At 38.4% G+C, this 16,411-nt stretch overlaps 1 protein-coding gene across 3 annotated transcripts in view; it reads right to left on the bottom strand.

The window, feature by feature from the left end:
* Positions 1 to 4,016: 4,016 nt before the first annotated feature.
* The window catches only part of Rpgrip1l (RPGRIP1 like), a 103,714-nt gene continuing 91,319 nt past the window's right edge, over positions 4,017 to 16,411 (bottom strand). For all 3 annotated transcript variants that reach the window (XM_074055986.1, XM_074055987.1, XM_020157660.2), the window contains 3 exons: positions 14,480 to 14,564; positions 9,444 to 9,577; positions 4,017 to 7,088 (listed from right to left, as the gene is read on the bottom strand). In XM_074055986.1, the coding sequence (XP_073912087.1) occupies positions 6,976 to 7,088; positions 9,444 to 9,577; positions 14,480 to 14,564 (332 nt within the window). In that variant the 3' untranslated portion in view covers positions 4,017 to 6,975. The remainder of the gene's footprint in view (positions 7,089 to 9,443; positions 9,578 to 14,479; positions 14,565 to 16,411) is intronic.

Raw genomic sequence — 16,411 nt, 5'->3', positions numbered from 1 at the left:
GAGTCTGGGGAAGACTGTTCAGCCTCTCATCCTTGGTTTCAGATTGGGAGAAAATCAACCTTGGGTCAGGCTGGTGCTCCAGGCCTTTGGCTGTCACGCTGCACTCTCAGTCTTACTGCTTAGGTAGCTGGTGAGTGTTTTGATGCTTTCAAGTAAAAGTGTAATAAAAACATATTTCTAGTTTTTCTAGTTGTTCTTAGTAGGAAGGATGGTTCATACCACCAGATTCACTAACACTGGGATAGGACTCCATCCTGCTGAAGAGGTTTTTTTCCCAGAATGACAGACTCATTTGTTGTAGCAATGGAGACACTGCAAACAGTGGGTTTGCTTGAAACACATTGTTTAAGAAATCACTGTGAAAAAAGCAAATTGTATAAACCATGTCTGAATTCTGACATTTATGTAAATAAAAAGCAAAACTATACATATTCTGCAGATATATATATAAATGGTAGACTGGTGGGGGAAACAGATCTTGATTGGAGTAGTACATCTGTAAAGGGGGATTTTAACCATATGTGTTCTCATTTTTTAATGAAAATACAGTCATGTGGTACTTGTATTGTTTTCATTTTTCTTAGTGTATGAATAAAAAAATGAAAACAACACAAAAAAAGACAGGAAACAAGTATGACAGATGTGGGTGGCTAATTCTTATTCCCCAGCTTTATTGAAGTTCAGCTAACAACTGCTGAACAGTTTTTAGCCTCATTTTGTTCTTTTATGGAAGATGGATGCAGGACTCCCTTTTATATTTTGGATTTTCTTGGACCAGCCAGGACAGATAATTGCATGGATAGAAGAGTTTGGGTGGCTTACAAGTTTCTTAGCTCAGCAGTGCCCTCTTCTGTTGCTACAGTGAAGTGCAGTTTCTTTAATACCCACTTTTTATTTATACCATCAAATGATAACTTGTTTTACTGGGGCCCAGTTTCAGCAAGTCCCTTCTTTGATTTTGTACTATTGTCTCCAAGTAATATCTCCCCTTTTCAAAAATGTCCCCTTGTATTCCAGAAGTGCTTTTCCAGAGCTGCCAACCTTGGTTCAGTGAACCCCAAACCCACCCCTTTCACTTCTCCAGGTGTATGTTTGTCTTCTGTTGCTGTGAGAAAAATACCTGAGATTAACAATGTAACAGGAGAAAAGACTGATTTTGCCTAGTGGTTTTGGGCCTGTGGTGAAGCTGAACATCACAGTGGGGGTGGGGAGGTATGTGGTAGAACAAAGCTGCTCACCTCCTGGTGGCTGAGAAGCAGTGAGAGGAAAAGGCAGGGTCCCAATATCCCCTTTAAGGCACGCCCCCCAATGACTTAGCTTCCATTCACTATGCTCCACCTCCTAAATGTCCCACCACCCAACAGTACCACAGGCTGGGACCAAGTGTTCAACATGTGAGCCTCTGGAGGACATTACAGCTTCCAACTATAGAAGCAGGAATCAGACCCGCCCTCAGTACTTCCCAATCAGGGTGGCCCTTCTCCTCCCATGGGAACCTTCCCTAGTATTACCTGTGTTCTGCCATCACTACAGTTCTCTCACACTCTCTTATTATTTATTTATTTATTTATTTTCTTCTCTTATTCTCACTCCTTGCCTTGCTCCTCTCTGGAGTGGGATTCTGAGCTAATGTTTATCTATTCCCCCACTTACACATAGGGGAAATGTGTAGTATTTTCTGTCTCCCCATTGTGTCGTAGGAGTGGGTTATTTCTTGTCCTATTAGAACTCAGAACAATAATAACATCACCATAAATATATCTTTTGTTAGTTAAAAATGAATAAACACATATTTAAAAATTTTAGAAAAGAATACGTTTTAACTGCATTTTTGCCATGACTTCTAATTTCATTGTTTTGCTTAGAGAAGGACTTCAGTTCTTTGGAAATTGAGACTTCCTTTGTGGTCAAGAGCATAGTTGATTTTTCTTTGAATGTTCCATGTGCATTCTATATCTGTTTGAGTTTAGTAAACATACTAAGCAAATCTAGACTTTGTCTTAAGTTTTTGATCTGTCACCCTCTGCAAGTTAAAACCTGCTACTAAAATCGATGCAGTCAGAATATTTCCCCACAGCTCTGTCGGTTGTTGCCTGATGGTTTAGGAGTTGTATGCCTTGCTATATTCAGGCTTACTGTTCCTGTACCAGTACAGTCTCTCTTTTGTTTTCTACTTTGAACTCTAATAGTCTGACTGCAAACTGTTAAGATGCTGTAATGTTTATACACTTGATATGCCTTTCTTGTGTTACTGCTTCTTTCTTCGCTTCATTACAAGTTTTCCTGACTTCTAGTCTTTTAAGTTTTCTTCTAAAAGTTCTTATTGTCCCTGTTGTCAATAACATGTTTAAACATGTTTAACTATGACAAAACATATCTGCATCAAAGAAGGCTTCAGTTTAATGAAGTATTTCCTTAAATTAAAAAAAACAAAACAAAACAACAAAATCTTTCTTAGGTTTCAGCTCCTTAACAGTGATTCCTGAATGTGTTTGGAGACCCTCCCTCTGAGACTTATGAAAAGGTACAAGAAGAAAATATATAAAAATTAGCTTGCTCTTCCCTCAGTTTCATAAGGGCTAAGAGTGCCTGGTCATGTGAATTAAGACAAATTTGAGCCGGGTTAGGTGCCTGTAATCCCAGCTCCTTGGGAGGCTGAGGGTTGCAAGTTTAAGCATGGCTAACCTGGGCTATGTAGCAAGACTCTTGTCTCAAAAAGGTAAAATGAATGAAAAAGCCAATTCTTCACAGAAAGGAATGCTTGGGAAGGCCTCTCGTGCTGTCACAGTTGCTAGTATCTAAAGGAGTGGTTGAAGCACCACAAAAGAACAGTAGAAAGGAGGAGGAAAAACGTACTTTGATTTACTTTTTAAAAAAGTAGGCAGATGGACAGATGAGATTGGATATCCAGCTGCATATACGTGTAAACAGATTCAATGAAAGAAATGTAAAAATGAACATGCTAATTTAAAAACAACAACACAAAACATGGTGTTTAGTGAATACAGAGGTGATGCTGTTGCTGGATGACAGTGTGCATCTCTGTAGGGGGAAGAAGGGCAAAAAGAAGGCGGCACCTACTTCAGAAAAGAAGCCATCTTCTGTCTAAGAGTGCCAGGCTTTGCTTCAGAAGCCTGAAGGAGAAACACAACTTACTATATTAGCGAATGTCATTTGGAAAATGAAGGGGCAAGAACAAAAGGTAGCCAGTACCTGTAATATGGGCCCAGTTTCCCAGAAGGTCAGACTGTAAGGTACAGTCTACTAGTGGCACTTTGAAATGGAAGTGAAAATTCTACCTTGCAAGATAAAAGAGATTGGAATGAGATGTTTTCTAATTCTGTATTTTTAGTTTTTAAAACACTTGTTTGTGCTGCTTTGATATTGTCTAGCTTTCTGGTTGACCTGGAGGTTGTTTTTTGTTCTGAACAAAGGGGATGTAAAGCTGCATTTGCTCCCATTCATGGGTTTAATTAGGCATGTTGCCCAATCTATAATAAATCACGGCTTTAGTTTTTCTTTGTTAAGGTAGTCAGAGGCCTTCAGGCATGAGTGATTTATTAAAATGTACTCTCATCGTTGGGGATGAATTATCATCCCGATAGTGTCAATCACTCAATAATTTTATATCCCCAAAGCTCTCCTTTGGTTGTTTTGTATTACACAAAGATGGCATTTTATTCTCATATTTGTTCACAGACATGATTCACATTTTGCTATTTAGTACATAAGGAAATCATTCTAAATTCAGCAATAGTGCCAGTTTGACTAAAAAAGTTATTTTCCATTTTCACAAAAATGTTAATCAGATTCTTGTTAGAACATGTGTAAGAACTGGTTTTCATTGTCACAGCTCTTGATGTCAGATTACTAAAATAATTTATGTTTTGTTGTGGGAACATGGGTGTATGCAGACCCTCCTAAGTCACATGACCACTTCCCAACCCATTCTTCTCCATCACACATAGAAATTATTTGTGCTTTGTGGTAACAAATGAATGGCAGGAACAGCAGAATTTCAATGTGGCCTTTCTTTATTTGATTAAACATATTCTGTATTTATTCTTAAAAAAACTAATTTAAGTTAAATGGCAACAAACCATGATAATTTAGAAAACATGTTGAAACCGAGAGTGAGGAGAAATGTTCTCTCCATAAACCACACTGTAAACCATAAAACTTATTTTTGTCAACTGCTTCTCATGACAGTGGCTGGGAATTTGACATTTCTACCACAGTAGGCAAAAAACCATGTAAAATATACTCTCCCACATGCCACATCACATCTCTATTTATACTTCCAAACTAAAAGCATTACAGCCCCAAAAAAGTGCTGAGTGTACTCTGCAGTTACACTGAGAGCTGTGACTTCACAAAAGCCTCACCTTAAATGGGTGAATCTATGGGGAAGGCTGCCACTAGCAGCCCCACGCCTCGGCCACCCTTTACAGATCAAGCTGGGCTTACTGAGAGAAAACCGTCACTCTTTAATCCAAAAGGTGGTGAGCTTCACAAAACAAAACAAAGCAAATAATCCCAATGAATTTCCATATGAGAGCACTCAATACAACTTGTCCACCTCAAAAAGTGTTGGTAGTTGTTCCATGTGAAAACGAGTGTTTTGAAAATTTGCAAGAGTTTTGAAGGTATTTTAAAACTAGAAAATAAATCTTTAATATTACAGTAAACATGAGTGTCAGAGAAATGACTAATTTCCTAATCCTATCTGAGGTATGGATTCTAAACAACTGATTAGCTCTCAGAAGTTTTCTGGTAAAAAAAATTCCCTTCTTCACTTAAAGACCTTAAAAGTCAACACAATCCAGTTCTTCTCTCTGCAGAAAGGGTTTTTAATTTGGGATGTAACATTTTAAAACAATAATACAAACCTCCTGGGAGAATACCACAATAAATGTCTCAAAAACCACTCAGTTAATCCCAGAGTATAATCTGGCTGTTTTAAATTACTGCAGAGAATATTATGGGCCTTAATGACACTGTAACTGCACAAAGCCAAAGAAAGCTAGAAAGAGAGGCCAAAAAGATGAGCTCAGAGCCAGCTGAAGTGACAACAAACATGTGGTTGTTTACTAGGATTGGAACAGTTTTGTCTGCAGATGTTTGTGGTCTTTAGAAGGTTCCAGAGGAATGAGTTGTTAGAAAGATTTGCAGAGTTTGATGAGAGCAAGATTCCCCTTTGGAGATGGCAGGCTCCAGGACAGGGAGGCCCAATGGTATAGACAAAATTTATAGATTTCTGTGGTCAGATCATACTCTACTGGTCCCACAATGTATAGCAACAAATTAATATTGTATGGATGTCATTTCAAAGCCTCCTAAAGACGAGAGTCATTATTGAAGCCATTAGAGCACAGATGGTTCAAACTATATGCAGATATTCATACTTGCATTTTTGCATTATAGCTGCTTTTTTTCCCTGTTGAACTGTAATGAATTGTCTCATAATCTATTCCATCTTCTTGCCATTAGCAGGCTTTGAATGTTCACAAATAGGAGCAAAGAACTCATTTTCCAGAGCTTTAATCACACAAAGAGGGAATGCCTAATTCTCTAAATGAAATGGTCTGTGATCACTGAAGCAGAGATTTAATATATCACGGCAAATTAGGTAGATTTTAATAAATTACTTATCTCCCTGAATACCTTACATATGCTTAAAAAGGAACATAGCCTGTTTGCAAACAGTGAAAACCCACAGCCTATAAAAATCCTTTGAAGAAAATGACAAATAAAAAAGTAAATTAAAAAATGAAATGTATTATATCCTAGACCTCTAGAGACAATTCCTTTGCAGCATTGATTCACAGCTCCATTAAAAATATCAATTAAATCCTCAGTGAGATTGGGTAAAAGCTAGAAAATTAACTTTCTGAGCTGCTTTTTGAGGACCTGGTTATCCAGATACATCCTAGCATTGTATAAGCTTGATGTAAGTTTAAAGAAATGATAAAAAGATACTCCTTTCAGGTCTACCTAAGCATAGCAGAATTTGAGTCATATTTTTAAATCATTTCTATGCCATAGGCTAAGTTTTCAAAGTATGAGTTTCACATCCATTTGGCCATCCACCCCTCTATTTCTTCTTTATATACATATACCCCTGGGTCCCATGTCATCACTACAATAGATGAATGCAATAAAATAGTAATAGTTATGATTTTTAAGAAATAAAAACAAATAACTTACAGTAATTGGGAAGTTGGTGCCAAATCTTCTTCTTTATATTTGATAGAAACTGCATGCATCAAGGAAAATGCATACTGAGCTTTAATGTGCACAGAATGGATATTAGCATTTTAAAGAGGAAGATTAACACATTAATCCAAGTAATTTTCATAGATTGCCTCTAATAAAATCTTCACAGTATAAAACTCTTAATGAGGCTAATCATAGGCGTTTCACTTAGTGGAACGATTAGGGATAACATAAAAGTATTTCTTTTTTCATAGGTTTTCCAAGATTTATGCTTTTGCTTATTAAAAATAAAAATGAAAATTGTATCTCAGTTCTTCCTAGGAAAATGTTGAAAATGCAAATAGACTTTTGGAACGATTAGGGATAACATAAAAGTATTTCTTTTTTCATAGGTTTTCCAAGATTTATGCTTTTGCTTATTAAAAATAAAAATGAAAATTGTATCTCAGTTCTTCCTAGGAAAATGTTGAAAATGCAAATAGACTTTCTCATGTTATCACGTAGGTACAAATTATTGAGGTGTTACCCATCACAGAGAACTTACATCCTGAGGGTTAGCAGTCATGGCAAGGAGGGAATAGAAAAATAAACAAATGAAAAACTATACAAAAACTCAAACATTTCAAGCTCAAACCCAGCCCCCTCCTCAAGTGCCCCATGAATTATAGATTGTATACACCAGAGTAATTACAGGAAATCTCATCGTGGCTTCATGTGGGCATTTACTCAGAAGTAGGAGATGCCTCTAGAGTGGTTCCTTCAAGCCTCCAAATGCTCTTGCTGTTGCCTGTAGACTGAGTGGAGGGCGTGGAGGGCTTCCACTGTCACCCGGAGCCTGCCAATGCGCTCACCATCTGCTCGGGCGTCAAAAACTAGGGAGAAAATAGCAGGCAAATGTCAGTATCATTCTTCAGGTTTTCCTTGAGGTAGGCTAGCTGAAACAATCATTAAGATGAAATAGCTCTGTAAAAGCCCAAAATCCACCGACATGTCAGAAATCTAAAAAACAAAACCCTGTCATATGTACATGAAAATGAATATTATAGATAGTGTGTACATTTTGTTTGTGGAGTCAAAACTAATGATCTAGTCCTGAAGTTTAACTAGCAAAAACACTGTAAGATTATGACTCCCACACAATCAGAATTTCTGAGTAAGAAATAAAAAGTCTAAATGGGATTAAGACATAACAATGAAGCAGACTGTGTTCCAACAAACAGTGTGAATAACAAATTTCACAATGGCAAACCACTGTAAAGATGTTACATAATATAATTTGGATTGGTTACTTATCTTTCTAAAGAAAACATTCCATCTGAAGTAGGTTTTATGTGAAGTTAGGAAACATTAAAATGGCAGGCCCACGAATCTTAAGGTCTGTGGACTGGCTTGAGATCCATGGACTTTTTGTGTGTATGTGGGCTCTTCTTAGGAGAGGGCCCCCTACTCTCAGTGGTGTCTCACAGATAGCTTACTTGACTTAAAGACTTGGGTTTCTCTGAGCATGGCCAGGTGGGATGCCAATTTAGTATCTAAGACTCATTCCTCTGTGGACAATGACACTTGCTAATGACCTAGGGTCAGAATCCTGGACTTTGTAAGTTTGTAGTTTTCTGTTTATATTCCTTGTGGTTTTTCTTGAACTTTAACAATGTGTGTGGGTTTTTTTTTTTTTTAATTAAGGACAGAGTCTAACTATGTTGACCAGGCTGGCCTCAAACTCTTGGGGTTTAGTAATCTTCCTGCCTTGGCCTCCTGGATAGCTGGAACTTCTGGCATGCACTATCACATCCAGCTATATGTGTTTTAACTAAAAGAACATTTGTGAGGAAACCTTCAAGGAAAATTAAGCTGCAGAAATGGGCAGCTGGGGAAAGCACAGTGGCCCAGTGGTGCCTTGCCTATTCCTTCAAGTTTTCACTTCTTCCTGGGGACTGCTTGTTTCTATGTGACACAGAACAAAGCATTTGACTCATGGCATAATATGACGTGCTTCCCAGACATGGCCATGAATGCGAGTCCAGTGTTCCCTGTGGTCTCACAGAGGATGGACTGCTAAATAGAGCTGATGGCAAGAGGATACCCAGACTATAGAGCAGAGAGTTTTGCCAGACTCTCCTGGTCCTGAGAGTCTTTAACAGGATATATAAAATATTACTGTTTTATATATATATGAATATATATAAAACAGTAATATTTTAATCTTTTTTTTTCTGTGCTAAAGTTGTAATCCACTGGCATAGGTTAGAGAAGTACACTTCATGAAGATTTCAGAGCAGGCTTCTAATTCATTGGTCTGGTCTAACTTGGAGAATTATTTGGTTTGATCCTGACTTTTGAACACCTGACACATAATCCAGGACAAGCAGCCTTGCAAAGAACCATGGTGAACAGAATATCAGGGACTTAGGAGGTGTTCAGATAAGTGTTTGTTGAATGCATGCATGAACAAGCGAACAGGCCATGAACATTTTCTCAGAGATGGCTCTGCTAAGTTAACAAATGAGAGACTAGGAATCAGCCACATCTCTCCACTTACTGTACATAGCTCAGGCCTCCTTTGATTTTTATTGTAAAAAGTCTCTTTTATAAAAAACAGTTCCTTCATCATATGTAAATCTGTTAGCTAAGAATAGAAGACAAACATTGAGCACTGCTGGGAATCACACCTATGAAGTGAAAATCCAAGACAGCACATTTTGTCAGGAATCCCTTCCTCCTGTTGGAATCTTGCTGGGAAATAAGTGACTCAAACTTCCCAGAGTTACTTGAGTGACTGTGTCACTGGATTGCAACACTGAATTAGAGAGAAATGGTGAGAAAGACATTACCATAATCACTCAATAACAAGCTGAAGGCTGAATGCCTTGGGTGAAGTGAGGCTTCCATGAACATAAGCAGGGTAACACACGTAAGGGTCAAGTGCCTTAGCCAAAATGTGGCTTCCATAAACAAGACTAAAAACCAAACAATTTCTACTCCCCCTCTAAAAAATGAACAATTCCTGTAAAGCTTAATTAATTATTTTACAGTCAAAGGAAGGCAGAGGGAGAGGGCAGAGGAGGAGGGTATATAGAGAGAATTCTGGCTTCAACAGAAACAGCCTGAGTTGCAAAGGATTTGACTAATGCATGGATCACCTCCCCTGTATCCAGCAGGAAGAAGGTAATAGAGTTTTGACTTTTACAAATGTTGGATGGGCAAACTGAGCACAATTCCACTCATACCATCAATATTCTGCTCCATGATGTCTTGTCCTTCCTCAAACACATGGGCAAGGTCGATGTGAGCAACGCCAATATCCTCACACTCCAGATCCTGTGCATCCTCTGGGGGGTCGCTGACCACGGTGAATCGAATGCTGCAAGGTCAAGGACAGAGAAAATCACCACCATGTACAAGTCACCATGACAGAAGACTCTCACCCAGGTGCTGATTCCCAGGGAGGAAGTCTTCATGCTTCCAGTGATCCCAATACAAAGAAAGTTACACAGGGTCAGCTGAGCTCTCATACCAACTCTTACAACTTCAAATGAATGCCACCTCGAGTTTCTAAGCACCAACTGGCCTTTTTCTCTACAATCTAGGAAAATGTCTGGGTAAAGGAAGCACCAGATTCACTCCATTACACAATATCTAACCATATTTTGATACCTCTACTTTTAAGACTAAAAGGACAAAGTGAATAAAGACTGTGTAGCTTACACAATCAGCATTTTCTACAGAAATGCTGTAGAAACACTTTCTGGGGTTGGCAGCGTAACCAACTGTATGTGTTTTATGAAATTCAGAGATGGAGCTCCCTGGGTAACATTCTGAGTCATGTTAGATAAAGATACAGCTCTGTCCAACAGCTATATCAAATGTTTGTATTACTTCAGCAATCCTTTAACTTACAATCATACAATCCGAGCTTTATTTTACTTTTAGAGACATAATTGTAGGGTTCTGATGGAACTGATTTGAATTAGTGGCTTGTGCTAGGGCCAAACACACTTGGATTGACCAATGACAGGAATTTCAGTTAAGTACTCTTTTGATATGTCTTGGCAGCAAAGCTTAAACCACGGATGCTTGTAAATGTTACCACTTTAAACTTTTTGAAATGTATCTATTCCAAATCAAAACAAAACAAGAAACATAAAAACTTAGGTCTCTGAGAAATCATGCCTTAAAAAGTACAAATAAAATCCTTTCCAAATGCTTATAAACATGGCAATATTTTTAACCAATTTGTTAAATGTAAACATTCAGCATTTCATTCCTTACAAAATAATTATGAAGAGTGCAGATCCTGGTGTTCAAGTGGGTAAAATGGATATTTTATATGACGTGTAGGATAGATGGAGTGGATGAGGTCATCCATTCTTCATTCACATTCCTGTTTTCTTACTTATTTAGCTGTGTGACCTGGGAAAAATAACTTAACCTCTCTTGATTTCATTTTCCTTATGTGAAGAGTGGAGATACTTATAACTGTATCAAAGGGTTCTTGTGAGGATCAGATGAGATGATACACATAAACAGTGTCTGGAACACAGTAAGCACTGAGTGAATGTTTGTTCTTTTACTATTACCATTTTAACTCTAAGCAGAGCTGCTTATGCTTCACTATTTCTAAGGGAGAGGAAAAAGACAGTATGGAAAGTATGTTTCAAATGGAACTTAGATTCCCAAATTATACACTAACTGTATTTACTCAATTAAACAAAGTGCTGATGAAAGAAGTTGTCCTAAAATGAATGTGCTCGGAAGAGGAAGAATTAAAAGAAGTATGTGATACACATTTAACAATACAAGACATACAGAGAAGATGGAGGCCAACCCTCCTTGGTTCTACTGTAACAGTATTATTTTCATGTGTTTTATGTATCTTTTATATATATATATATATATATATATATATATATATATATATATATATATATATATATATATAAAACACTCATATTTAAGGATCATATTTGCATCACTTTATAAATGTAAACTATTACCTTCACTGAATATATGAGAATTCTGACACCAAAGGAGAGGAAAAAAATTTCAAATTCCAGAGAAAGGGTTAGAAATGTTAAAATGCAGTATTTCTGGTTTAAATTCTGTAGAAAGCAAAAGAAGATACTAAAAATAAAACTGGGGTGGTGGTGTGTACCTCGTGTCCCAGCACTTGGGAGACAGAGACAGGAGGATCTCTTGAGCCTGGGTAACATACAAGACCCAGTGGAAAGAGGAAGGAAAGAAAGAAAGAGAGAGAGAGAGAGAGACACACACACACACAGAGAGAGAGAGAGAGAGAGAGAGAGAGAGAGAGAGAGAGAGAGAGAGAGAGAGAGAGAGAGAGAGGAGAGAAAGAGAGAGAGGAGAAAGAGAGAGAAGAGAAAGAGAGAGAAAGAGAAAGAGAACGAGAGAGGGAGAGAGGGAGAGAGGGAGACGGAGGGAAGGAGAGAGGGAAGAAAGAAGGAAGAAAGATGAAGAAGCTATAAAATCAGGTTCAAATGCAGGAAAGTTCACTATTATTTAAAAAGTAAAACCAGTTTGCTGCCTCCCCCCCCAGTATCTTAACTTTAACCTTGCCAGAACAAACGTGGAGTCTTGTTCCATGACTTGTAGAGTCTAAGACCAAGCACCCCTATGGAGGTGTAAACATCAAGAGACCCTCCTGGATGCTCCACCACTACAAAAGCAGTCTTGCCAACCCTCCCTGCCTGGCCCTGGAACACCCTCAGCATCTTCCTTTGCGCTTGCAATTCCTCCAGTCTGGAACTGTCTGCCCTGGCTCTTGTGACTTGATCAGGTCCTCTCATCTTTCATAAATCAGCTTGAATCCTTACTCCTCAGTTTTGCCTTCTGTTATTTTCTCTTTAAACATTTAACTTGTTCAATTTTCTGTTACTAATTATCACAATATGTAATGGGTTTATTTGTTTACTTGTTATTATAGTTTTTCTCAGTTGTGGATCTATTTAGTAGAACACTGCTAAAGGGAAAAAAGTGAAACCAAAAAGGAACTTTGAATCCGTGTCCAAACCATGACTTCCAGGTAAATAATTTTAAAGTCCCATTGTAGTGATACTTCTCTTTTAAAGTGAGACTTGTATGTTTCCAAATACATGGTGGGATGGGGCTGCACGAAAAAGCACTATAACAATTCATTACACAATGTCTAAACTTTAGACATGTCCAGAAGACTGGCCAGACACTAGCTGTGGCTATAAGTTATCACAATTGCTGTCTGAGAAAACGAGTTCTCATAAACTAGGTGCTACTCTAAGTCATGTGAAGTAATGTGATCTCTGAGTACTTAAGAAGGTGAGAACACTGGCTGAGTCAACCATTGGCTGTGGCTATGGGAAGATGCAAATGTCACCCATCTTCCCTCAGGATGGCAAAGGTCATCCTCTGCCATGGAGGTCAGCACTCTGGGTGCTCAATCAACAGTTGTTAGCCTGGGGTCAGTCACTTCCTGCCTGTGATACTTCTTTAGATTTTTCTAAAAAATGACATGAATGTTTATGTCTCTTTGGGGCCCTTGGACATTTTTAGAGAGGCAATGATGGGAGGATAGGAGTCCCTACAGTCACTATAGGCTCTTTAAGGTTTTTACCTATTCTGGTACAAATAAATGAGTCTTCTGAGGAAAGGCAGACAAAAATGAAAGCAGAGCCTGGCTTTTAATGTTAAAAAACAAAAACAAAAACAAACTTTTAAGGAAACAAAACTGTTATCTCCCAAGGAGGAGTGCTACTTATAATCTCTACCATTCCAGAAACAAGGACACAGATGCACTCTATCACTTGAGGACACAGATGCAGACAAAGAGGACCAAATCCCAGCCCAGGACTTGTGCATGGGAACTCTGCTTGGACAGTATCACTGGCTCTGTAGGCTCACGGAGCAAAGCCACGGCCAATGCTGTCATGTTTTGGTGATGTTTGGGATAATCCTGGGAGCTGGGGTTTTGACAGGGCCTTGAAAGTTGAGTGATTACCACCCTAGGAAAAGCAGAACCTCAGGCTGATTGCAGGGCTCCCCACCCCTTTTACAGATGCAGAAACTGAGATCCAAAGTATAAATATATTCCAAGGAGCTACTGAAAAAGCTACTCTCACATCCCAAAAATTAAGAATCTCAATCTTTCTTCTTAAAATAGAAGGGAAATGTGAGTTTAGGAGCTCTTTTGAAAAACAGAATGTCTTAAGCTGGCTTGTGGAGTATGTTCGTAATCTTAGCCCTTGGAAGGCTGAGGCAGGAGGATGGAGACTTTGAGACCAGTCTAGGCTACAGCATGAGACTCTGTCTTATAAAAACAAACAAACAAACATTCCTTCCCTTCCTCCCCAAACAAAAAACAATGTCTTTACCATTCACTTAATGGCCTCTTGGAAAGGCAAGAACTTGAATTGCAAAGATGACTATTTTTAAGACATTGAGAGGCTGTGGCACTCCAGGGCCACAAAGGCAAGGAGAGAGGACAAGGGTGAGAGAAAGGGCCTACCTAGGCCAGCAAAGGGTCACTGGAGCAAATCAGCTCAGGGGTAAAGTAGCACCTAGACAACCGCTCAAGATAAGATTTATTTTTTTCTACTGAATCAGAATTTCAAAGTTTCCTACTCAAATTTAAAAAAAAAGCACATTAAAAACTAATATGAATTATAAAATAATGATAGTATAATACAAGTTACCTGAGAGGTTGAACCGCTATTACAAACTCACTACTACCTATAATGATTGCAATGAGCACTTACTGTGTGCACTTGCTATGTCTCAGTTACTCTTAGGCCTGTGTCTCATAAGTTATCTCACTTAATCCTTACAATAACCCTCCATGGGATTATCATCTTCATTTTACAGATGAAGAAAACAAAACACAGGGCAGTTATGTGATTTTTCCAAGGTCAGACAGTAAGTAGGTGATGGACAAGAATTTCTACCCAAGCACATGACTCTTCCTTTCGATCTGCTCCATGGTTTTCAGTACACTTGAAGAGCAGTGTGATACTTTCTATATAATTCAGTCTTTTGGTCTTCAAAGAACTACTTCTGGATCCTCATAGTTACTCTGTATGGTAGGCACGGTCACTATAGCTGTAGGAGGAAAGAGACCCAGAGAGGTCATGTACTCAATTCAAGGACATGGGGTAAGTCAGAGAGCCCAGGTGTTGTGATACCTCATCTTGTGCCAGCCTCCTTTTATTTAACCACATCATGCTACAGAGATATGCTTTATATAAACCATCAGACAATTTAAATTGTTTAAATATACCTTCGGTTAGGCATTTCTTGTTTTTGCAGAATAGCTTTTAAGACGTCTCTTTTGGCTTGGTTGTTTTCTTTATCCATGTAGATCACTATACCAAAAGAAAAAAATGCACAAAAAGAAGTCACTCAGGGATATGCTACATTAGGACCATTCTGTATTTTTACAAATACCTGTTTTGAAAGACACAAGTCATGCTACCACACTTATATGCCTGGGAAAAGAAAACAGCTCCAGAAACCAGAATCAAATCTGAATAGTCATGTGATCTAATGTCATGTCACTGGCAGGTTTATGTGCACACTGTCAGAAAAGATACAAGCAACATCTAAGAGTGCCATATCACTGTCACCGCCTGTTAATGGCACTGGCAGTCATGACAGTAAAAGCCAGCAGTCTTTATTGCTTTGTATTTGAGGGATTTACTGCATTTTCTTTCACCCAAGAAGCGAGTGATAATGATAATATATGGCAGAGTGCCTGTCCTTTCTGACAGCCTCAGTAATTTAATCCTTCTCTCCTGCCACAACATGCAATAAAAGAGCATCTAGTGTATGGGGTAAGAAAATCCACAGCTGATGTCTGCTGGGCATGGGTGGAGGAAGGGAGAGAGAGGCTTTTTAGGGTGTGAAGTCTGTCTTTGGTTTGTAAAGGTACGTGCTGTCACACGGAAATGTGGCCAGACTCCACTTAGTTGAAACAGGAGATTAGATGACTAGCTGAAGTACCACCAGGAAGACCATGGGTACTTGACACTGTAAGTAGGTGTCTGCACTTTGGGAAATGGCATCTCAGAGTGTGAACACTGAATTTTTATTCTGATTCTTTTTTTCCTCAGCTTGGCAGACTTTCAGCCATGCCTTAGCTTCTGAAGACATTCCTTTTTCAGATACTATTCTGGACATAAGAGCTCCCCTGTGACCAGATCTTGACTTAGACATTATCCCTATCAAAAATATACATAGGGTAAAAGATACCATGACAATACTAAAGCTAGCTCTCCTCAGGTTCCCCTGGGAGTAAACAGATTTCATACTGATACGTGTTTCCCTGGACAAGTTTAGTTTAATTCCAAATTACAATGAAATATTAACCAAGGGCAAACATGGGCCCAAGTGCTAAGGTAGCCACATGGAATGGGAGACATAAGGATGTCTATGTAGGGACGAGTTAGTGGTTCCACAGAAGTAGGGATCCCGAAGACACAGTAAACAAGCTAAATAACCCACTGTGAAGAACCAAGGTCAAACAGCACCTCCTGGCTCATTGCTCCTTGCACAATACCATATTAATGTATGTGACTCATTATATGGGTTACAGAGATTTACAGAAGTCTATAAAGCCAAAGGGTCCAGAGAATTTTGTTTTACTACCAATGCCAAAAAGTCATGTTAACAGATGAGTTCCACCAGTGCTGGGCAACAGTTCTTCATTTTTTAAGACACTGACAATATACTAGGTTAAATGGGAACTTTTTTATTTTTTCAAATGAGTTTTTTTTTTTTTTCCTTTGGTGGTACTGGGGTTTGAACTCAGGGTTTCACACGTATTAGGCAGACACTCTACTGCTTGATCTATGCCTCCAGTCTTGAGATTTTGGTTTTACTGTTAATCAATAATTTAAGATGTGATATACTATCCCCTCTTTTACTTCTGAGTTCTAAAACTCTTATGCCATACTGGTATATACCATTTGAAGACAAGGGCAACTAACTGCAGTGACTTAAAAAAAAAAGGCTAAGGTTGAATGAAACAATGTTTAGTTATCAAGAGCTTTTCCGACCTATTTGTGTCTTGACATTGACTGTTTACCTATTATGTCATCGTTACTTAGAGTCTTTGCTATATAAATATTTTCTTTGAATTGAAAAAACCTGAATTTCAAGGTCCAGCATCCAAATAAAAGGTCTCTCAATTAATGCTAGACTTTTTCTTTTT

This window comes from Castor canadensis, chromosome 15, assembly GCF_047511655.1.
Source record: "Castor canadensis chromosome 15, mCasCan1.hap1v2, whole genome shotgun sequence".
Lineage (NCBI taxonomy): Eukaryota > Metazoa > Chordata > Mammalia > Rodentia > Castoridae > Castor > Castor canadensis.
Note: the sequence above shows the minus strand (reverse complement) of the source record. Positions and strands in the feature narration are given on the sequence as shown.